General features: G+C 42.5%; 1 protein-coding gene across 8 annotated transcripts; it reads left to right on the plus strand.

Moving 5' to 3' along the window:
- Positions 1–994: 994 nt before the first annotated feature.
- Positions 995–21,813, plus strand: Nuak1 (Nuak family kinase 1). 8 transcript variants are annotated; one of them, XM_077417359.1, is made up of 16 exons: positions 995–1,593; positions 2,150–2,407; positions 2,566–2,730; positions 5,223–5,335; positions 5,642–5,841; positions 6,180–6,650; positions 6,879–7,392; positions 7,473–8,607; positions 8,951–9,091; positions 9,211–9,584; positions 9,735–10,025; positions 10,246–10,281; positions 10,806–10,975; positions 15,028–18,982; positions 19,165–19,803; positions 20,068–21,813. In XM_077417359.1, exons 3-16 carry the CDS (start codon positions 2,728–2,730, stop codon positions 20,156–20,158), a joined length of 8,133 nt encoding a protein of 2,710 aa, XP_077273485.1. In that variant the 5' UTR covers positions 995–1,593; positions 2,150–2,407; positions 2,566–2,727; the 3' UTR covers positions 20,159–21,813. The 8 variants fall into 8 exon arrangements, with proteins under 8 accessions (XP_077273485.1, XP_077273477.1, XP_077273479.1 ...); XM_077417351.1 differs by having other exon boundaries at positions 996–1,593; positions 8,747–9,091; positions 20,068–21,811; XM_077417353.1 differs by having other exon boundaries at positions 996–1,593; positions 2,566–2,691; positions 8,747–9,091; positions 20,068–21,811.
- Positions 21,814–23,714: the final 1,901 nt, after the last annotated feature.

The following is a 23,714-nucleotide window of genomic DNA, read 5'->3' on the forward strand; positions in this document are numbered from 1 at the left end:
TATTTGATAAAACGCTATTTGGTTTATATAATATCCGTGCTATTCACATTAGGCGGAAGATTGTTATATCAGTGCAGTCAATAGTGTCGCATCACTGAATAGCACGGATATAAACCAAATACTTGGCGTTTTACCATTTCGAAAAGTGGATGTGGCTACGTAGTTTCTACGTCCACGGCAAAATGGATGTGATCGTAATGCCGCTGCGAATCAGCACAAGACACACTTCTGCACAACGCATAATGCGTAAGCATAAAAAAATTGATTGGTTAGTACTTAACTACAGAAGTAACGCTCGCGTATAGTGCTATAAGTTAGAATGAAACAAATATATGTTCTTTCATTCCAACTTATAGCACTAATTCAGAAGTGCAGCGAAAACGAACAGACCAAAGAGAGTCTGGCCATACGGTAGCAACTTTTGATTGGGTCGCCATTTCTTGGCAAAATCAAGAGAAACAGAAAGAGAAAGAAATATAAAAAAGAAAGAGAAAGCGATATAAAAATATATTCGGACAATGGGTGCGATCTATGTACACTAGACTAGGACTAGACGCTTCAAGAGCATTTTGTTAACATTTGTTTAACATATATTTGATAAACAACAAAAATAAAATGTTTCCAAGAGCGTTTGGAGCGCCAAGTGGATCGCACCTTTAAGCCGGTTCTACAATACGTCGCAAACGATGGCAACCTATCGGTAGAGAGAAGGATGAGAGGCGCAAATCCTTCTCTCTGCTATCGGGATACGCGCTCGTCAAGCGGTCCACTCTCGATTGGCGGAGTCCGCGGAGTCGATTCGTCACTAGTACCTAGTACCTAGTACCTAGTACCTAGTACCTAGTACCTAGTACCTAGTACCTAGTACCTAGTGCCTAGTACCTAGTACCTAGTACCTAGTACCTAGTACCTAGTGCCTAGTACCTAGTACCGCTAGTACCGCTAACCGTCACCGTTTCTGTGTGGCTGTGGCGCCGTAATCATCACGGTCCGAACACAGCGAACACTCCGAACGCATCGAACGTTCAGCCGTTTCTGGCATTCATGTCCAAAATTAGTAAATAAAGACGAACGAGATGGCAGCGTTCGAGCCGTGCGCCGTGTCGTCGTCCTCGTATTCTTCGTCTTCTTCGTCTTCCTCGTCTTCCTCCTCCTCTTCCCCCTTCTCCTTCTCCTCCTCGACGACCTCGACGTCTCGCGATTCTCGCGAGGAGTGCTCAGCAAAATGAAGTGGAAACGTGCCGTGTGTCTCGTGATTGTCCAGGAAAGCTCGAGGGACCTCACCGTGTGACCGGCAAGTGACAAAGGCTCTCGGTTCAGAGGAATCAGGATTCAGAGGGTCAGAGGGTGTGCGTGAGACATTTACCATTATAGTGCGGTATCAGTCTCGGTCCCGCTCGTGGCTCGCGTTCGCTGGTGGCTGGTGGCTGGTGGACGGTGGACGGTGGACGGTAAAGACTTGCTCGAGGATCGCGAGGACGGACAAGCGAGCGGACAGTCAGTCGGATGAAGCCTGGAAGAGCGAGAGAGCGAGAAAGAGAGAGAGAGAGAGAAAAAAAGAAATAATCCGCGCTCCAGAGTTCACGCTGTAAGGTACGAATTCCCGCTATTTTTAGCCGGGCCGCCGCGGCCGCGGCCGGCGCGAGCGTGTGTGCATGCGTACGTATGTGTCTTCCTCGGCGACTCCCATTCAAAGCTTTCCATCGTCACCGTGGGCGACCGACATCCGCGACGAATTTATTATCCGTTGCAGTCAGGGAGAACACGGGAGAGAGAGAGAGAGAGAGAGGGAAACGAAATGACGAGACGATTGTTGCCGCGGAGGCTAACGCTAGAAGCTAGAAAATCGTGATAAACCTGCTGACGCAAATGTCAGGCTGTCCGAGAATAATTGGAGGATATCGGAAAGAGAGAGAGAGAGAGAGAGAGAGAGAGAGGGAGGGGAGGAGGGTGAGAGGTATTGCAATGGTAGCGACGAATGCAGAGGAAAGTTAGAGAGATTTAAAAGAGACATTGGAAAGGCTAAATTTAAAGAGAAAGTAATCGTAGGAAGAGTACCTAGGGTCTAATTTTATGTGAAACGGCGTATCGTGTTATTTTACCTTTACTTAATTTGCCAGGAATTCTCTTTAATATTCCATTCTTTTAGTTATTTCAAAAACAACCAATGTACTCGGCCGATATCTCAAGTGATCTAAATATTGATATGTACAAATGCTCAAAATCAAAATGACTAAAAAGTACAGAGAATACTACAGAGAATTGGAGAAGAAAGAAGAAAAAACATACGTGGAGAGAATGCCGACGAAAGCACGTATACATATATTTAAGAGAGGCAGATTTTCTGAACGTGGTGTCGCCATGTTCTTTTTAAAAAAAGATATCTAACAGGAATAAAGTAAAAAAGGTAACGTTATTTAAAAGCATCACTGTATTGACCTTATTGAAAGTACTAGCAATCTCTCGGTATATTTTAATTATACGTACGCAGACGCACTCTTGACAGCATTACCTGCATTACTAGTTGAAAGAAAATGTTACAAATATGATTGTTGTTTCTCTCAGATCTCGCTATTGTGGACAATATAGACTGATGTGAGCGGTTCAGACGGTTGTCGTCGCGCGGTTTCCTAATGATAAAAGAGGAGCTCAGCGTGCTCGCCCACGAGAGGACCAGAGAATGACGCGCGTGTACGTAATCGCAAGCTCGAGCCTACTGTTCCGTAAATGGTTTGTTATCAGAAAGAAATTTCTTTGAGGTATCGGAACGCTATTTTCGTCGATACGGTCATGCAACGATAGCGGCCGCTCTCGTAAATACAATACACTGTACGTCCTCGTCGTGTTTCGTTTCACTCGATCGAGTCGGATGTCGAATGTCGAATGTCGGACTCTTGGAGAGATTCTCAAAGAGTCGCAAAAGCCTCGAGGAGACAAGATAATAGGTACTAAATGATATTACGATATGTCCTACCTAGTAGATCGTGATCGCTGAATCTCCGGAATGGAATTCCTTGATGAGATTCTCGACCAGTAGCGACCGGAGTGACCAGAGATCGAGTGATCGGCTGATTGCGCGCGAAGAGAGGAAGAGACGAGGGTTGGAGAGTCGGTCCTTGGAAATCAATTCAAACCGCCGACGCGACGGCGACGGCAACGGGAGGAGCTTTGCCGTCGCGAATCTACGCTCGCTAAAAATACCGTAACGCATCGAGCGAGCGACCGATCGGGTCGGGAGTGTATCGAGAGCAGAGCGGGCGAGAGATTCGCACCCATTTTCATTGCCGATTTTTCCTAGTTCAAGCGACGTAGTCGCGAGTACTACGGTCGAACGAAGCTTCCGTATTCCAGCCGTAACGTGAGCCATCGCGACGTCGTCGCGTCGCGTCGCCTTCTCGGTTTCGTTCATCCTTGGCTCAAGCACCTCGAGCTCGAGTCAGCCGTTATCCATCGGGCGATGCATTAATAGCCGAGCGACGAGGCTGAGGCTCCTGTCTCGAACGACTCGGACGAGGGCAGAATCGCTCCTCGCCCCTCGGATCTCGGATCTTATCTTCCAAGCGCTCGCGCCGCGGGAGGCGAACCTTGCTGGGTGCGCGCGACGAGATGTCGTCAGTTTCATCAAGTCGCACTTTTCCTTTTCGCTATCTGTTATAATTCCCGATATTGAGCATCTCGACGACTAAACACCGAGTGTTTGCTTTTGTCTTGATTCCTTCAATGTGCATCATAACTGACGATGAGTCTCGTCTTCGTCTTCGATCTCTTACAATCTTACTCGCAATCGTTAGTAACTCTAACACGGAGGTCGTCGATATATCGGTATTTTGTGATACGATTGATGGAGGATTGATTTGACGAGATAGAATTCAACCGTTTTGAAAACGTTTCACGTACTTATGTCTGTGATTTATGCTTTATGCTTTACGTGATGCTTGTGGTAATTCGCCGGCGAACCAGGCAGCGTCGAGGCTTGACGAAACTGTGGCGTAATTTATGCGAGGGCTATTTTGGCGACGAAAAATTCTCTCGAAAGACTATGAGAATTGGCTGCTTGACTCGTGATTCGCGATCGTTAGCACCGGCCAAGTAATAATAATGTCTTTAGTCGCGAGAGTGAAATTAATCTCCGATTGCAGAGCTAAAGTCGGCGTAAGTCACGTGTAGACTAAAGGTGGAGTAAGTACTCGAGAGAACCGACTAGAGACTAGAATTTAGAATTAGAGTTTAGAATTTGAGCTCGTTAATACATACCATACTGTCCATACCGTATATCGAATTAACTGACAATGAGCTCCAAATACTGTTGTACGTATCATTGTTATACTGTTGACACTTTCGTTTTACATAGATTATATAGATTATAGCCTAACAAAATCAAGTATGAGGAATCAGTAAGAGAATATGTCTAGCTCTCTTTGAGGAAAGTCTCTTTTCTCGTTTTATACTTAATCTTCCATTTTTCCCAATAACATACTATTCTATCGCAGGTGCTGAGATTTTTTTCTGCTATTTTTGATTTACATTTTATTGTACTTAACAATTTTAACTTTACTGTCATTTTATCGAGTCTCCTTCAAGGTATTCCACTGAAATACTGAATACGTTGATTGTACCGGCATGTGATGCCCATCATTTATACATAGATATCAGCGATCGATGAAAAAATGTAGACGATTATTGTGCTCAGTTAACGTATATTTTACTAAAAACGTTACCCTGAAGAGTTTTTCTGACGAATTTTTTAAATTAACGACCAAGAGTCTTTTTGGTGTAGGGAGGACAAGAAGACAGTGCGGAGAAGAAACCCACCGACGATGGGTCGGCACGTATACTGGCGTCTCGACGCCTGAAATAAACTTGCCACATTCTGCTTCTCTCTCTCTCTCTCTCTCTCTCTCTCTCTCTCTCTCATCTCTTCGCTTTCGCTTTCTTCATTTCTTAATGTAAGACTCAGATAGCTATAACCACCCTTCGCCGCTGTCATCCTCGTTTACGAGAGAGTAGGACGTCGTCCGCGTCGACGCGACGGTTTCGCCTGGAAGACAGAAAGCGACTAAAGAGAGAGAAAGAGAGAGAGAGAGAGAGAGAGAGAGAGAGAGAGGGAGAAGAATCGTGCTATGATAATGTTAATATCTCGACGAAATCACAGTGAAATTGAAATGTAATGTACAAGTACACGTCGGAAAAACATTTGAATCTGTGATGTGTCTTCTTTTCAGATAAACGCGGACAAGATGGTTGTCGGAGAAGCAAGTATACATAATATAATGGGGGGGATGGAGAGCACGGGTGGCGTGCGCCTTCATAATCACAAGCGGAAGCTGAAGCAAAGGTTTGTAAATCGATAATTGATAAGTCGCGTAACTCACTCTCTTTTCTGCTTATAAAGATGCGCTTTCAAGTAGCTTCAAAAAATATGAATACAAACAAGATTCCAATATGCAGTAATTGCCAAGTATAAACAGTTTGAGATGAATAAAAGTTTAGCGTAGCACTGTAGCCAATCCAAGTAGCGATTAATCCAATAGATAAATAGCAATTGCAATTTATTGCGTTCCACAGTCAGATTCGGATAGACCGATTTTCAGTTAAACCGATTAAACCGTCTGATATATTATCGTCTCGAAATGTCTCGCAGGTTCGACATTATAAAGAAATTAGGACAGGGCACCTATGGTAAGGTGCAATTGGGAATAAACAAGGAGACTGGTCAAGAGGTGGCAATAAAGACAATTAAAAAATGCAAAATAGAAACGGAAGCTGATCTGATCAGAATACGGAGGGAGATACAGATCATGTCGAGTGTTCAACATCCGAATATTATTCACATTTACGAAGGTAACGTTGTTTGTGAAATATAACATAATGTATTACGATTTGAATGATACAGTTAGTGTAGGAGTGTGACTTATACTATTTATAAACTAGTTATTAATCTTATACACAATTAGCCTCGAATAAATTCTCCTTTATCTACGTGACAGCTGATAAGTTGACACGTAAGAAAAGAGAATCGATCGATTGATATACGTAGGTATAGGTGTAGGGTGTAGGTATACGATTTTGAAATTAGCTTCAATCAATTATATTGCCTACGCTCTTGCCCTTGCTTGGGGGCTTATACCCACAGCGAGATTCTTGAGAGACAATCTCGCGTTGTACTTTTACTTTTACAGTGTTCGAAAACAGAGAGAAGATGGTGCTGGTAATGGAGTATGCGGCCGGGGGAGAACTATACGATTATCTAAGCGAGCGCAAAGTTCTGGGCGAGCACGAAGCCCGCAGAATATTCCGGCAGATAGCCACCGCTGTTTTCTATTGCCATAAACACAAAATCTGTCACAGAGACCTGAAGCTCGAGAACATTTTGTTGGACCAAGTCGGAAATGCCAAGATAGCCGATTTTGGTCTCTCGAACGTGTTCGACGAGCAGCGATTATTAAGCACGTTTTGCGGCAGTCCGTTATATGCGAGTCCGGAGATAGTGAAAGGAACTCCTTATCACGGGCCGGAAGTGGATTGCTGGAGTCTAGGTGTTCTACTGTACACATTGGTCTACGGTGCTATGCCCTTCGATGGGTCCAATTTTAAACGACTAGTCAAACAGATCTCACAATCCGATTATTTCGAGCCCAAAAAGCCATCCCGTGAGTATAATAAGTATGCTCGTATGCGCGCGCGGCCGCGGCGTCGACTCGCGCGGCTCTATAAATTACGAGAAATTGTTGTCAATTTCTCGGATATTGAATTAGCATAGGACTCGATAAAGAATAAACTCTCGTACTGAAGCAAGTTTTTTATTTGCGAAATTTTTATTAAGTAAATAGAGCGACAATTCGATTCTATTCAACTCAATCGATCTTCCTCTGCTTTAGCCGCTTCGCCGCTTATAAAGCAGATGCTCACGGTATGTCCCGGCAGACGTGCCGATATCGAGAGAATCTGTACTCACTGGTGGGTGAACGAAGGTTACGAGCAGAATTGTCTCGATATCGCTGAGGATTTGGCAGCTCAGACGCCAGTTCGACTGGATCTGTTGCTCTCTCTGGTGCCACAGTCGGCCAGCGCTGAGAAATTGCTAGTGGGGGGCGATCAGCAGGCAGGCGGGGATGTCGCGAATAATGTGTCTTCCGAAACTTTGGTGCCTACTAGATGTCATTCGGTCGGTAGCTTAATGGAACTCGATCAGAATAGCTCCGACAGGAGGATAAGAGAGTTGTTCGAGGAGGAACAACCGAGGTCTTCCGCGGCTGGAGACGCTAAGAGAAAACTAGAGACAACACCGTCGATGGACGAGACGGCCGCGGCGGGCGTGAAGAGGAAAGAGAGGTCCAGAAGGAAAGAAAAGTTAGACGAGAAAGAGCCTAGGGCGTACAGATCTTCGTCAAGGTAAATCCTCGTCGAGATATTATAGATATATTTGTCTTGAAATTATTTTCTAATTGGCATGAAAATTTAATTTGTCCTAGGCATCATTCGGCTCCAATTCCAAATTCTATTTCGGAAGAGGCGATGGAGGTGGAACCGGCAGCCATTGTAACTGTTCCTATGAGTAAGACTGTTGATTTTGATAAAATAGAAGATACGGCAGCTTGTCTAGAGCTGATCGAAGAATCGAAGGAGAGATCGTCAAGTAAAGAGAGAAGTAAGACTCCGTTGATAAGCGAATATCAACAGTCACGTGAGCCATTGTCTACCGAGAGCGTTCAGCAGATCTGTGAGATCGATCGAAAGACTAGCGATGAGCGAGACAAGTCGCAACAAAAGTGTACCAAGTCTCCTAACAATAGTTTATACGAAGACGTGATCGAGAGGATTGTTTTAGAAAACACAAATAAAGTAGCGAACGAGATAGCGCTTAACAATAATAAGTCAGGCAATATGGAATCAAAAGTGCTAAATAAAAGCGACACGAACGTCAGAAACGAGACGTACGTGTCGCAAGATAACGTGCAGCAATTAGAACCAACGGAGAACGATTTTAAAAAGCTGAAAGAAAAGGCACTCTCCTTGGACTCTGAGCTGTCGAATGAGGTGGCAAACGCTCCACCTGCTAAAACCGTCGAGAGACGGCGCTCTAAAATATTTGAGACAGCTGAAAAGTTCAATCAACTGTCGTCTACCGCGGAAAACGAGAAACCTAAAAAGATCTTTATTCCTGGCGTTAATGTAGGAGGAGCGAAACGAGCCTTCGAACGAAAGGCTAGTCTCTCGTCTATAACCACACCACCACCTGCGAAAGTCAGCGCGTCCAAAGTTATCATCGATGTACCAACCAACAAGAAAGACGAGAAGGACGAGCAGAAGCTGGCACTGGGAGATTGTGGAGATCGAGAGATGGTTACCGAGGACAAATTGGATAAGCGAGATGAAGCGAAGAAACGCGCTGTCGATATTATTAGTGGTGCCATCGGTAAGCCTCCAATGCAGAAGAAATTGAACGGCTCGCCGCTTCAGATATCGCCTCAGAGCCTGGATTCCAAGAAACTCGGATTGAAGATACAGGTTGCGCCGAATGACGTGCGATCGGCCACGGTGTCGGTCTCTACGCCGGTCGAGACGAAATTCGGCCTTGATGTTAAACCAGCGGCACCGGAAACAACTGTAAGTACGAAACTCAAATGCTGCTGTTAATGTATTTCATATCATTTCATATCATTCGATTGTCTACACATTCGGCTCACATCTAGTTTTGTTTTCTTTTCTTTTCTTTTATATTCTTTTTTTTTTTTTTTTAATATAGATCACAAGTACGTCTGACACAACTGGCGTCGAAAATTCGCAGTTGGAGGAACCTAAGATATCTAGTAAAATGGAAATAATGTTAAAGAGTGCAACGTTACCGAGACGAAAAACAAGCAAAGCTGAAATTACATTGTCCGGAGTCAGGCCGCCAGAAACTGTAGCGTTCAAGTCTGAGGTAGAAGCTAAGATTGATGCTTTTCAGCCGCAGAAATTGCGCACGCAAAGATCGGAGGTGGCGTTCCCAGTTGCCGCAGCGGTGCCTCATGCAAACAGAAGTTCAAGCTTAGAACCAGAAGGCAGACCTAAGGCTGCACCGCCGAAAGAAAGAATTATACCTATCCAGGTACAGAGAGATCAACAGTGTTTATTTTGGAAGCATACATATACTTTTCTAGAGTTTGAGAATTGACAAAATAAGGATCGATTTTTTTAACATCTGCGAAATTGTCATGAAAATTATAGGTAGAGGCTGGACTTGAGCGTACACAGCATTCGTCCACACCACCGCCTAAACCGCCAATGTCCCAAAGATCGATGTCTCAACGATCAGATTCTCTGTCTCGCCAATCGACCGCCGATTCAGACACGGACAGCGCTCTCGGTTCAACCATAGGACCGGAGCCAATCAGGAAGAGTCCTAGAGAGTACATAATTCCTATCGCGGTAGAGGGAGGCGGTTACGTTACTCCGAGATCGGGGAGTCTGGAGCCGGAGAATAAGACTGGCACACCGACAAGTACGAATCCATCGAGATCCCGATTCGGTAGACCAAGAAGAATGAGCTCTCTTTTATCGGACGCTAGCGAAGACGAGTCTCCCTTCTCTCCGTTGCATGGGTAAATAATATAGTTAATCTTGACATTTCGTCAAATTCAGTTTCGTAATGATTCGGTTTTAAGTTTTGAGAGCGTCAGCTCGGCAACAATAAATCATAAATTCAAGATTTTACGAAACTTAAATTTGTATAATACTTCTTCTCTCGACAGGGAGGATTTGTTGCAAAGACATATGCATCGGTTGAGGAGTTCGCGACCATCCAGGCAACCATCCGAGCACGCCGACAGCTTGTCGTCTGGCGAGGACGATGATGATGACGGTTTCGAGTTATTGACTGCTGAAAACTTGTTTTCCACATTGCTGTCCAGAGTGCGAAGTCTGACGCAGCGACTCAACGTTGATGATAATCGATCTGCTGGTTTCCCAAGCAGTAGACTGTTTGGTAGACTCGGCTCCCAATCATCGCAAGCGTTTTGGGGTCTTAACAAACCGTTGTCCAGGTAAATACACAATCTCAAATTATTATTCGTATGAGTACTATGCTCATCATTTTCCAAAGTTAAAATTAATATATCGCACAGGCATATATCGAGAATAAGACTAGATTAATACTGAGATCTCGAGATACGTTATTTAACTGGACTAACTTGTTATTTAAGAATGTTTCACTTTGATAATGATAATGATGAGAGATGATGGTTTTACGCTTGTCTGTGCAAGCTACGAGAGCTATGTCGAAACACGGACCATGACTACGTGAGTCCAATTGTACAGAAAGAGATTGTAATAGAGAACTTAGTGTACGCGTCTGCTAGCTGAGATACAAGTAGTAGGAATCGCCGTTTAATAAAACGAAATACAGAAATTGCAATTGGACACACGCTACAAGCAGGTTAAAAATTAGATCGCATTATTTATACGTGTACACGTTTGTGCCAACCTAATTTCTCCCACTTTGGCTTAACCATGCGCCACTTGAGATACCCGAGAGTAGTGTACAGGTTGTGAAAATAAACAAGCCCGAAATACCTGCTATAGGCTGACACTCTTTGCTTCTTGCCAACATCTTTGCACCTTGCCAGTACTGATAGTTTTGTCTTTGTAGACTCCTGCTTATTTTGCACTCTCTCGTTTCACACAAGATTTTCCACTCGATGTGAACATCTTTCTCTCGCTATCTTCTTTCTAACATATGTTTTCCTAATGATCTACCATAGAGCTAATTTGTCGTACATACATCTGCATAGAAGTGACGTTTTGTCGTTTTCTTGTGCGCACAGGCGGCTGTCGGAATCGCAATTTAAACATTCTCTGAATCGCGATGCGGATATATTTTCGAAGAGAGACTCCGCCAGTACTTCCAATCCCGGAACTCCAAATAGTCCTGGATCGCGTAGCACACCTTCCAGAGAGAGTGTCTTTGAAATCGGGAACAACACCTTACCCAGAGGTAAGAGAATACAGTCATATTTTACAATTTAATGTGGTACCTTACACGCGAGAGATCGTAGAATAAATTATACGCAATGATTATACGTAATGAAAGTCAGTGTTTAAAGTGACATATTTCCTCAGCATTTAAATAATCTACGAATCCATTGTTGATCAAGGTCCACTGCAAATTGTACATGCAAATATTTAATGTTGTAGAATGTTGATCCACATTTTTACAGAAGCCAAAGATTTTGTAATTTTTTGCCTTTTACCCAACTTGTCTATTTATATATATATATATATATATATATATATATATATATATATATAAATGTGTGTGTGTGTAAACAAGTTGAGTATCTTAACGATGGATGATAGAAGCTTCTGTTAAATCGCTGTGATCATCATGCTATTTCGTTACTAGTTAAACTTATTAGCCTTGTGAGAAAATGCTGGATGGTATTCAGTATGCATCTCTCCTAGTATCTAGCTGTTGTCGAGTCGTTGATAGACAAAGCACATCTTTTTGTTTACTTTTACCCTTATTGTTTCTGTATTTTTTCTTACTTCTCTTTCCAATATATTAATTTTTTTTATTTCTTGCCTGAACATGTTTGCGACTTTTGATACTAACACCTTATAGATTAATTATATGGTTCATGTTTGGCACAGATGGGTATACGTTTGGAACAGATCTTTTATTAATTGCGATTTTATAAATTTGAATATTTGATTCGTAAGAAAAAAAGAAGAAAAAATTACATAAATTGATATAACATTAAATAATATTGACTTGCATACATATATAAGTTATACGCGTGCGCGTGTGGTAATTCTTCATAATGTGTCGGTACCTCAAGAGATGAATGTAGAATCCAAAGAAATAAGAGAAAAGAGTTACATGAAAACAGACAAACACGGATCGTTTATTTGCCGAAATTACTTTAATTAGGATAAATTCAAGATGATGTTCTACATAATGTCCTAAATATCTTTCTTTTCCATCGTAATGTATCTTAAAACAAAAAAAAATCCTATTCGTATTTCATTCTTGTCTCAAACTTCAGATTTAACTTTTAAGTACCGACATGTTATTAAGAATTATTCTATATAATTCTCTTAAAAATATAACTGAGGGATTACAAATCTCTTTTACAATACTATTTTTAGATCCTGCATGCTTCTCAAAAGCATGTTTGCATGACCCAATTTTTTGGGGTGGGGCAACCTACCTAATAAGTTTAATTGTTTATTTCTTTTTTTTTACTTTTATTTATTCAAATCTACATAAAGCTGTGCAGGGTCTGTAAGTCTGTAATGGGGTGGTTGCAAATTAATTTATTTTTTAATACGAAATACACTTATATGTTTGAATATTGAGAATAGCTAATAAAATAACAAATAGGATCTGTCCCCAATAAATGAAGGAAACATCAGGAAACATTAGAGTAAAAAGCAAGCTCACTCTGCCTTACATAGAACCTTGTAATATGCCATAGTTATTGCAATGCACTGCCGCTGTTGATTTTAATTATCTCATAACATCGTAGTAGCAGTTTCTTCTTTTTCATTCGCTTAGTGTACATAAAAATTTTGGAGCATGTCTGCATACATATCCACATACAATGTACAATAGTCTCAATTCCACTACCCAAGACAGAAATCCATTTTATTATATCCATTTAAATTTAATTCAAATTCATGCATTAATTTACGTCTATCGTCGACTCTTCAATCAGTAATTTAAAATAATTGTTTGTTAGCACTCTCGTGTGCATATCAGAATCGTAGTAAAAGTTTTATGATTTTTTGACATGATTAGCTTAACGACAGGGACTTCTAAAACGACCTTCTTTTTATTTACTTATGAGAAAATTCAATCGATAACGTAAAGTAGCTTTTGTTTCACTATAGTCTCGATCCCGTTTCTAAGAATGTAACAAAGTTACAAAAATACAAAGTAAAATTATGCAATTAAGGATTAAGGAAAATAATCACGACGATAAGAGAGAAAATATAACCTTTTTTGTAAACGATGTAAATTACAGAAAATTGTCAGAAAATCCAAGGAAGACCCTGTTTAATTTAATAATGGCATTTAGCCATTAAGTTAGCAAACAATTATTATCAAAGATATATCATTAAAAAAAAAATATTTACAAACAGCGTCGTTTTGTGATACGTTGATTGACGGCTTTATTGACGGTTGTTGCAGCGACCGTGCGAGTGACTCTACGTAGGCGGGCTGACGGTAATCCCCAGTAGACAAACCAAGTTAGGTAGTGATATCTTGTATGCCTAATTCGAAGTGAATGTGACGCCAATAAAGTCGCACGTAGCCTTATTGTATAATACATCTGAGAATATATAAAAGAAAAAGAATATAAGGAATCTTTCGCCGTTCGGTGAAATCGCGCACTTGCCCGATGTGTTTTTCGAACATGTACTTGGTTCTTTATGTTATCACATAGAGTCTCTCTGATCGATGCGTCCGGAAAAACGGTACAATTTTCATCACGATGGGAAGACATACGCATTCTCGCATTATAAATGATTTTGCTTGTGCGCAACAACGTACAAAGCTCGAAAGCAATATACACTTTTAACACCTTTTGTTACGTGCGTTTTCAATGAGATCAAACATCCGGTTCGCGAGTCTTTATGAATCTTGGATTACTTTTGGTATGATTTATTCTTGAGTGTACCGCAGATATATGTAAATATACATATTTGGATAAAGTGATATAAAAACATAAAATAAATGAGAAAGTACACGACAGTGTACATATTTAATGCATATTGAACCGATGGTGAGTGAGGTGCGTATACCTATAGTTTTAAGCACACCGATTGTACTTGAAAGCTCCGATGTTAGCGAGTGACGGCCATAAACGTGATGCGACATTGTCCAGCATTGGAATAAGTCATACCGAACCCGCGCACTCGCAAAAATCGTTATTAGATAAGTTATCTGTTGCCATGTTTTAAAAAACTCGAGAGTAACTTTGTTATACAAAAGAGAATTATCTATGTGACATTGTTATTTGATAAAAAAGGGAAAAAATTGTATACTTGCAAGCGCGGAAGCTAACCCTTGTCTGAGATGGCTGATATTTGTTGTGTTTTTAAGAGTTTAAATAACAGCGTTTTTATTACTTTATATTGTCTTCGCATGCTTTGATGTAAAAAATGCAATATATATATATTGTATTTAATATTATATCCTACTGTGTGTGTGCACTTGTTATTCTGAGTCTACTCATTTAACATACTGTGATTTAGAAATGTACCAAGTCCAAGTGATATGCATATATGTATATTTATTCTACAAGACATAATTTTAATACTATTACTTTGTGTGTTATTTGTTGCTTGAAGTCTATAATTGTTTCCCCGCGAGGAGTAATGGGGGAGAGAGAGAAAGAGAGATGTAAGACGAACCTTTTAGTTGCATGGTCACTGTTAAATGAGTATACACTTGTAACACACTTTCTGTATTAATATTTAAATATAAAAAAAAGATACGGTATGTATACACGCTAGTGCTACAATTTCGTTGATGCATATTTTCAATGAGCTATTACTTGTACATGATTTTCTTTTAAGACTATTTCGAAATCTTCCACTATACTCTAAGTTCATATCCCGCAGAGCGTAATAGTCACGTTTAGAGAGCTTCCATGACTTGAAAATATACATCGACGTATATGAATACAGTTGCACAACGTATAGCCATACAGGGAGAAGACATCCGGTGAAATTTGACAAAATTTTGGAGGGAGAGGGGGAAAGAAAGAGTGAGAGAGTGAGTGAACGAGTGAGCGAGTGAGCGCAAGAGGGGATGTCTCTTCTTATTTATTACATTTTTCGACAAATTTTATAAAAAGGATTTATGTATGTAGAAATAAAGGTGTGAAAAAATAATGACATTACGAGAGTATTTTTATGCATACATCCTACAACACAACAACAGCAACAAGAACAACAATCACGCATATGTGCAAACACATATATGCGGACACACACCCATGTGGGAATATGCATAGATTCTGTCTCGATTGCTTTCAGATAATGTAGAAGAAACACGCGAAGCGGAAGACATGGAAGCGGAAACAGCGGCGAAAATGAGGAAAGAAGCGCAAGAATCTCTGGAGCAGAATTTCACTCCCAGCTTGGCACGTAGATTGAGTAGGCAATTTATCGAGCAAACCCGACAATCCGTTCCGCGTTCACCATCATCCGCGCGCGACAACAACAGAAACAGTTATCAGTCGCCAACGAGAGATATGGCGCAAAGTCTGGTAGGGCCGAGCGAGGTCGCAAAACGTTACTCCACGTCCACGTCCACGACCACGACTTCCGATCGGACCGAATACAGAGGCAGATCGCTCGATCGAGGTATTAGGAGGGCCAACAGCTTGCTAGAGCCATGCAAATACGATAAATCGGAACGGCACTCCCCACGAAGAAGCATCAGCCTGTTCGACGACGACAACTGCGATGACAAGCTATTGCCGCCTCTACCGAAGCATATAATGACGCTCGGTCGCAGATACAAGGAATCGGTTAGATCGAACGTCATTGGTAACGTGAGGCGAGATAGCTTTCACGGTTACAGAACGGACAAGATCCAGGAAGAGCCCGGCGACGATACGCACCTGTCCGCCTGCGGACTCAAAGAGGACATGGACAACATTACGGAGGACGGTTCCATATTGGAGGATACATCGATATCCGGGTGCAACTCGAACGCTACGTCGATGAACAACACCACCGTCACCACCACCATTACCTCAAGCCAGTCGGCCAGATCCTGCGAAATCTCACCCACGGAATCCTCGTCGAATCTGGGTGACTACGGCAAGTCGGTCTGCAGGTCCGATCTCTCAAAGAGTTTCGAAAACCGATTGCTCGCGGCGGAGAATCTAATCAAGGAGTCGAAATTGAAGAATTTGACGTCGCAACAATTTAATCCGAATCTCAACTGCAATTACAAGGATACGGACAAGTGCGACAAAGAGACTCTGATGACCATTTCGGATCCATTGTCATTGGGATGCACCAAGAGACGCAGTTGCATTCCGAGTCTCAGATTACGTTCGGGCTCGTTGACTAGAGAATCGAGCGTGAGCGTGGACCGCGGAAAGTCGCTCGCCGGCTCATCTGACTCGTCAGTCGGAAGCGTTAATCAGGAAAGATCAATTCTGAGCAAACTCTTCAGAGGCAGCGGCAACGGCAACGGTAAGGAGGCCGAACCCAAGGACCCAAGCAATAGAAGCCAAAAACCGAAACATCGTATCTCACGCTTCTTGCGACCGGACTTTTTCGACACGCCGCGAGAGGAAAGTCAGTACGTGAAGGAGAAGGAAGCGCAGAGAGCGGCGGAGAACGAGCGTCGGAAGTCGCGGTTCATGAGGCGAAAAAATGAGAGCAAGGAGCGCAAGGAGGACGACTCGAGGGACGAAAAGATCTGTAAGGAACTGAAGAATGAGATGAACGCGCTGCAAAAGGATAAGTTGGACGGTGTCGTCGCGGCCGCCGCTTTTTCCTCCTCCTCTCCCTCTTCCTCCTCGCCGTCTTCCTCTCCCTCCTTCAAGGACAAGTCCAACAAGGAGGAGAAAAAGAGAGCGAAGACCGAACAAGGCTCGAAGAGCAGTTTTCTGCATTCGTTGGAAAAGAAACTGGAGAGATTGCGCTCTAACGATGAGACGACGACCAGCACGGCTGCAAAGCCGACGATGAACGGCGGCTCGATCTCAGGCGATCTCACGAAGGAACACGAATTGCGTGAGTGCTCCGCGCCGCCCGTGTCCGCCGAGTGTCCGTCCGCGGAACCGAGCTTGTCCGAGGTGAAGAGAACGTTGAGCGTGGAGGATCTCTCGCGTCGTGGAGGATCGAACAAGGACGCGAAGAATGTGACGCCATCCAAGGGACGAGTGACGTCGGTATTGGGACTGTTCAAGACGAACGCGGATACCACCAAGCGGAACGCGAACGGCGGCAGCCGGACGCAGAATGCGATTATGAGCAAATTGAAGAGGAGCCCGCCCAAGACCGTCAAGTCGGTCGAGTCGTCTTTCATGGAGGAAGACGTAACCGCGACGAGCAAAATACCGACGAAATTCCCTAGAACCGACAATAAGTCGACGAAAAAGCTCCCGGAGAACAAGAGATCGCCACCTAAGGAGAAGATAGGGACCGAGTTGAAAAGATCGCCGCCCAAGGAAAAAGCTAAGGAAAAAGAGTCGATCGCTAAGGAAAGGAAAACTTTGGTGGAAAAGCAATCGAGGGAAATTAAAAGAGCGCCGGAAAAAATGGCGCCATCCTCAGACTCATCGGCGTCGTCATCCGTGGATAAAATAAAGCTAGACAAAACAGTGGACTCACCGAAGAGAAAGTCGTTGGACCAGTCGGAATCTCTGCGGAAAATCGTGGAAGATAAGCACGCAGATTCCATCGTCAGTAGCGAAGATAAGAAACTGATAAAAACCAAAAGGAACATTAGCTCTCTGGTAGGCATGAGGAACGAGTCCGTCGCGACAAGGATCGACAAAGGCGAGAATGTCGATAAAGTCGATAAGAAGATTAAGAATTTGGTCAAGCCGAAGGAAGATGCGGCCTGTGGTAAAGATGAGATCGATGGTTCTAAGAAGAGAATAGTGCGCGTCGTGAGGAAAGTCGTCAAAAAATCGTCCGACAGCTCTGAGAGCAAGTCCGACAAAAAAAGCAAATCATCGAAGCTGCCAAATGCGAAGAAACCCGTGACGATGAAGAAGGAGAAGAGTCCCGAAGGTCCAAATGTCACGGCACGAGGAAAGGAAGGTTCGATTTCGATCGAAGGAAACGATCCCAATGATCAGACTCCCGCGGCCGCGGCCGCGACACGGGCCAAGTCGGACTTGCCGGAAAAGCCACCCATGAATGCCGATCATGCTACGGAAAATACAAATGCGACGCGGAGTGGCATTGAGGAAACCCGTACTGCATCGGATAACGCCGATGTAAACGATGTTAAATCGCTTGCCGCAGCCCCGCGGGCGAATTCTCAGAACTGTCCAAGTTTGAGCGTTTTGCCGCGGGACTTGTCAGTTCCCGCGGTTCCCACGAGTCCCGCAGCTCGGATCGACTCGAGCTTCGATATCTGCCAGTCGAGGCAACAGCCGTTGGAACAACCTCGGCCGAGTAGGGCGAATCTGAAACTCGATCTGTCCAAGATACCGCAACACGCATTTAGACACGCGACTCCCAAGAGAGAGCCGGACTCGCCTAGGTCCGTGTCACCCAGGGCAAATCCCGCCATCCCATCTGTCGGATCGCCTAAAACGGACGATCCGTTAGGGAGGAGTGGTTCGGACAAACTGATGGAGTGCTTGTCCAAGATGACGCACCACGCCAACATTACCGGCAACAAGATAATCATCGATAAGCCGTTGCGAGCGAGGGACGTCGCCGATCTGAAGCGAGAGGTCACCGAATGCGCCAGGATCATAGAAAATCACGTGGAATCGCGTGGAAACGATCCAGCTCGCTCCAGCCAGCGAGCCGTCGCCGATCAGGCATTCGTTTCGGGCGAACCGAAAGAGATTGTACAGGACGAAGAATCGAGAGAGATCAAGCTGAATCCTTCTCAAGGGATCAACGATGTTAACCACGGAGTGACTAAAGAGGCTAAAGAGCCACCGGATGATTGCACCAGCGAGATATTCTCGCCCGAGGAGCCCGAGAGTTTCGATTCCTGGTCAATCTGCTCGGCTGACCTGAATCACAATCGCAGCGATTTGCACTCGCCGACATCGCCGTCGTACTCTCTATTCATGCGTGGCGACAGCTCGGAATCGGTGATAGATCGAATACGAAGGCGCAGTTTCTACTCGAGATTCAATGACCGAAAAAGGCCATCCTTGACGGCGCCGCCACCGGGAGTGAGCAGCGTGACTCTGCCTAGAAGATTCAGCTTCAACAGTTTTAGAGAGAGGGACCGCGACCGAGACCGATCGTATAATTATGGAGTTCCCAGGATGAGGTAAATTCGCTTCTCTTCGAGGCGACTTTTCGCCCGTTTAAATATAAGCTTGAATATATCCGTAACTATAGATGAAATAAGAATAGGAAGAATAAATCGAGCTACGTTTTTAATTCATAAATCACTTTACAAATCAAGAGTTCTCCTACCAACCGTTGCGAGTAATTAAAAATATTTTGTAGGGCGAAGGACAAAAGTTACATTTTGTACGGCGACGACGAGGTGTCCTCGAGGAAATCACCGGTCGACCGAGAGAGATGCAGCGACGCATCGAACATGTCGTTGCACGGTCATCAGACGGAAGCGAGAAAGTTGTTCGATCCTTACGGTAGTACGGGCTTGCCGTCTTCCTCACACGAGTCTCTCAGGAGATACGTGAGATCCCCGACGCTGGACCTCGTCGCGTCTCGCGCCAAGTATCACAGCACGGACGTCATTGCGGACAACGATCTCACTCGAGTCCCCTCGTACAAGAGTACCCTGTCGAGATCGTTTCTGAACGACGGTGTTGCGGACTCTTCCTATTGCGGTAGAAGCACGTCGACTTTGCCAAAAAAGTATGGCTCCACCGTCAGTGGCCTAGAACCGAAGAGCGTAGAGTATTACGAGGAGATTCTATCACCGAGCAATCCCGATTATCTATCACCACGCGACACCTGCCGTTCGCCGTTGCTGGATACCTATCTGAGCAGATGCGAAAATGGATGTAATCACAACGGCAATTTGGATTTGCAACAGTTTAGCGCCGATAAATCAAGAGCCTGCACGACGGCGGAGATCGCCGTAGAAAGGGATAGTAAGCTGCTTGGTGAGCAGAAAAGGTATGTAATGAGAAAATAGCAAAAAGTCGATGAAGAAAAAAGAACGAGCACATCCACCTATCCGCATAAAATTAAATTCTCTGAAGTTTTATTTTAATTATCGAGCCATTAACTTGAAAACCTGAAAACCCATTTTTACTATCGTCAATCGCCTTCGACAATTTGTTTGTTTAATTTTATATACCTTTTGAATTTTTCGTCTTATTTAAGATTTAGCAGTGTAACATTATAATTGTGACCGCATGAAGAATTTCTCTTTTTCAGAAACATAATGCAACGCTTCAGCGAAACGAGGGATACGTCCTCGACAGCTGCGGAAATCCTAACAAATATATCTATTACCGAACGAAATTGATTTAATTCAGGCAAAAAGTAATTTTATAAAAAGATAATATAATATGACATTTGCCGAACACATTTTACTACAACAATTTTATAATACAGATTTGTACGAAGATGTCTCGCGCTTTTTCATCAGGGCGATGAAATAGTATCGCGATGGCAATAAAAATGGAACCATAAATATCATTAAATTACTGAATATACAAATCGTCATATTAAATGCTTGAAGTTTGAAAATTACTGTTTTAGATGCTAAAATTCTCTTTTGCGGATTCTCTAATAATCGAATTCTATCTGAACCCGCAATTAATTTCGTTTAACACGGAAATGAGAGAAATTTTAATTTATTTTTTTTTCTTTTTCAACATCTACATAAAAAATTGACAAAAAAAAGGGTGATGGAAAATATTTCAATTATTTTTCACCGCCCGAAAATGTTCAAGCTTTTCTAACATCGGAACATTGTAATTGCATTGACATCTTCTCTATGACTAAACGCAGATTAAATGAGTATTTTGTCTCCGATATTTGTAGAAATATAAATGTAAAAGTTCGCCGCTATTCTCCTATTATATCGCAGCGACAACAAGATGCGAAAAATCTTGCCATTTAATTCATCGATTTAATTTGCGTTCCAAAGCAATTTATCAACTTGATAAATTTAAACTGCGTGTAATAGGGGTTTTTTTTTTTTTTAGAAAAGTATATCAGATGAATCTTTATCAGTCTATCTTTTGTCGTAATTATTGTACATATATTCGTAGGGTGAGGATAAAAATAGCTTTTAAATACATAAATACTTTAAGAGTAACCTGTCAAATACATTATTGACAGCATATTGACATTGACCGCGGCAAGAAAATTGTCTCGCCGGCGTCATAGCGTCACGGTGTAACGTCAATTAACAACCATTTAACGAATCGCTGATGATCGAAGCAGCGTGACGCTTTAGGGCACGATAGGTCAAAGACTGGTAAAAGAAAAATCGCGAAAAGAACTCGCACGTTTTAGTTCCTTACGCAAGTATCGTTTTATACAGTCAGATTTTTGCGATTCTCCTTTCTGTATTTTTTCCCCCTATTCTCTCTCCCAGTTCGCTTCCATCGCGCTGCTCTTCTCATTATCTCACGTCCGTCACTTGATTAATAACAGGAGAGCGGAATGAGAAGACAAATTGGAAGAGAATGGGAAAACATAAAGGAAGAAATATCAAAGTTTGACTGTGTACTTATGAAAGCAATATCGCTGATTGGATCGATCAGAGATCGCGGAGAGAGAGAGAGAGAGAGAGAGAGAGAGAGGAAACAACGATGTTACAGGCCTGAAAGCTTCTGACTGATCAGCCCTACGGTCTTCCGCTTGTTACGTATGTGTTTTCTATTGATATACATATTTTAAAATAAAATATCGATACTCTTCAAGTACTTTGTCTTCAAGCCTTTGTCCGTTACTCTTTTTACCTTTCACGAATGCGAGTGCTATTCAACAGCGTGATGTTGAATAGCGACGACTGATGCACAAGTGCAGACTGCGAACAGTGCGAATAGTGCGAATATAAGAGACCTTGAAATTAGTTTCGAAAACAGTCAACTTTTCTGCTCCGTTTGCGAAATAATAATTTAATCGTCTAGTTCGCGCGTTATTTGCAAAAACATCCAGAGAGCTTAATAATTTTGAGGTAATTTTGAATAAATTTATGACAGCCAATTTGCTGGATATAAATGTTTAGTATAACGCTCTCCTCTCCGATTTTCTTGTGTAAAATAGTTTATTTTTGTGTGTAAAATACATTCTGAGAAGAAAAATCGTCGCTCATGTCTCGTTTTTTTTTTTTTATTTAATTTCAAAATTTTATGATGTCGGTAAGTAGCAAAATAATAATTTACGTTTTTAAAATACTGCGCAACTTCATTTGTTACTATATTCACAAATTAAGTTGTCCGCATATTCATTAACGGTGCAGCGAAATAGAAGTGATGAAGAAGGTCACGTGACAACTGTCTGCTAATTAAATACAAAATATGTGCTTAAAGCAAAGCACACACATGTGTGTGCCCTGCTTTAACGAAAATCACAACTTCTATAAAGCAGGGCATACACACGTGTGTGTTTTTTAAGTACTGCGCAACTTCATACGTAAATTATCATTTTGCTACTTACCGACATCATAAAATTTTGAAATTAAAAAAAAAAAACGAGACATGAGCGACGATTTTCCTTCTCAGAATGTATTTTACACACAAAAATAAACTATTTTACAAAATTTCAAAAAAATCGAAGGAGAGAGCGTTATACTAAACATTTACCCAAATGCGTAAGCCAGCTATCCAACGACTGATTTATTTTTCTTTTTCGTAACTTGAGGGTAAATTCGTGAATTGAGAAAGCATTTTAATCGATTTTATTTTCTAATTGCGTCATGTATATTATTTTATGTGTCTGTAAAAATCTTTTCTAGGTTTTTTATTTCGCGCGCGAGATTTATTTTATCTCGTGTATCTCGGGAGAAAGGAAGATTACATGAATAAATTGATTATATAAGAACGTTTAGTTGCTGGCAAGCATCTTCTCAGATACGTTCACGTGTTCTCCGCGTTGGTTAATTAATTTCTTTTGATTTTGAAAATCGAATTATATATATATATAGTATATATATATATATATATATATATATATATATATATATATATATATATATATACGTGGAGAAAGAATTAAGCTTTTCCAATCAAACTTCTCACAGCTGTTTCTCGTTCTCAATAAATTGCCTCATCACGGCAATTTATTGGAGCAAGAGGAAAAAAACAATTTCCTTCGTACGTCGAACGCCATATCACGAATTATCGCGAATAATTATCATGTTGTAATTCTTTTCTTGGCGAGGAGAAGGCCGCTTGCGAAAGTCGACGACGCGAGCGATAAGCTATAGGATATAAAAGAAAAGGCCGATTTCGCGATGAATCGGCACGCATCACACAAACACGTATTCTTGCATATATGTATTTATTGTATATGTATTTACATATACAATATTTACATATGAGACATAAAAATAAATATATGTGGGTGCGTGTCGCGCTGTAAACACACATATATACATATGCAACATATTGAGCGGAATAGAAACAATTGAAGCTGAAAAAAGTAGTCAAGTCTCCGTGCGCGCGCGGAGTTTACAGATTGTAGGTCATACGTTGGGGAGGGGGGCGGAGAGGGGCACGGGGAGAGGAGACGAAATCCGGTGGGGGGAGGATCGAGCCATTCTTCCGACTTCTACCTTCTACCGCAAACTAACTGGACACGCGGTGCGGACGCGAGTACTCAGTACGGCAGTTTCTTTCTCCCGCAGGCCGCAGGTTCGATTCAGGCACGACTTGCCAGTTGTCAATTTTGCCATTTCGCTACGCGCGCGGTACGTAAGAGAAAGCGAGGCGAGACACGAAAAGGCGCGTCCCTCCCGTATGGATGTATCGTGATCGACCGATCGATCGCGCAACGCGACTATACGTTGGATTACTTACGTTTCGCTTCGCTTCGCGACCGCGACACGGCGGCGACGGCCGCGGCCA

This window comes from Temnothorax americanus, unplaced genomic scaffold (genome assembly GCF_048541705.1).
Source record: "Temnothorax americanus isolate GAGA-0224 unplaced genomic scaffold, ASM4854170v1 Scaffold49, whole genome shotgun sequence".
NCBI classification, from domain to species: Eukaryota; Metazoa; Arthropoda; class Insecta; order Hymenoptera; family Formicidae; genus Temnothorax; species Temnothorax americanus.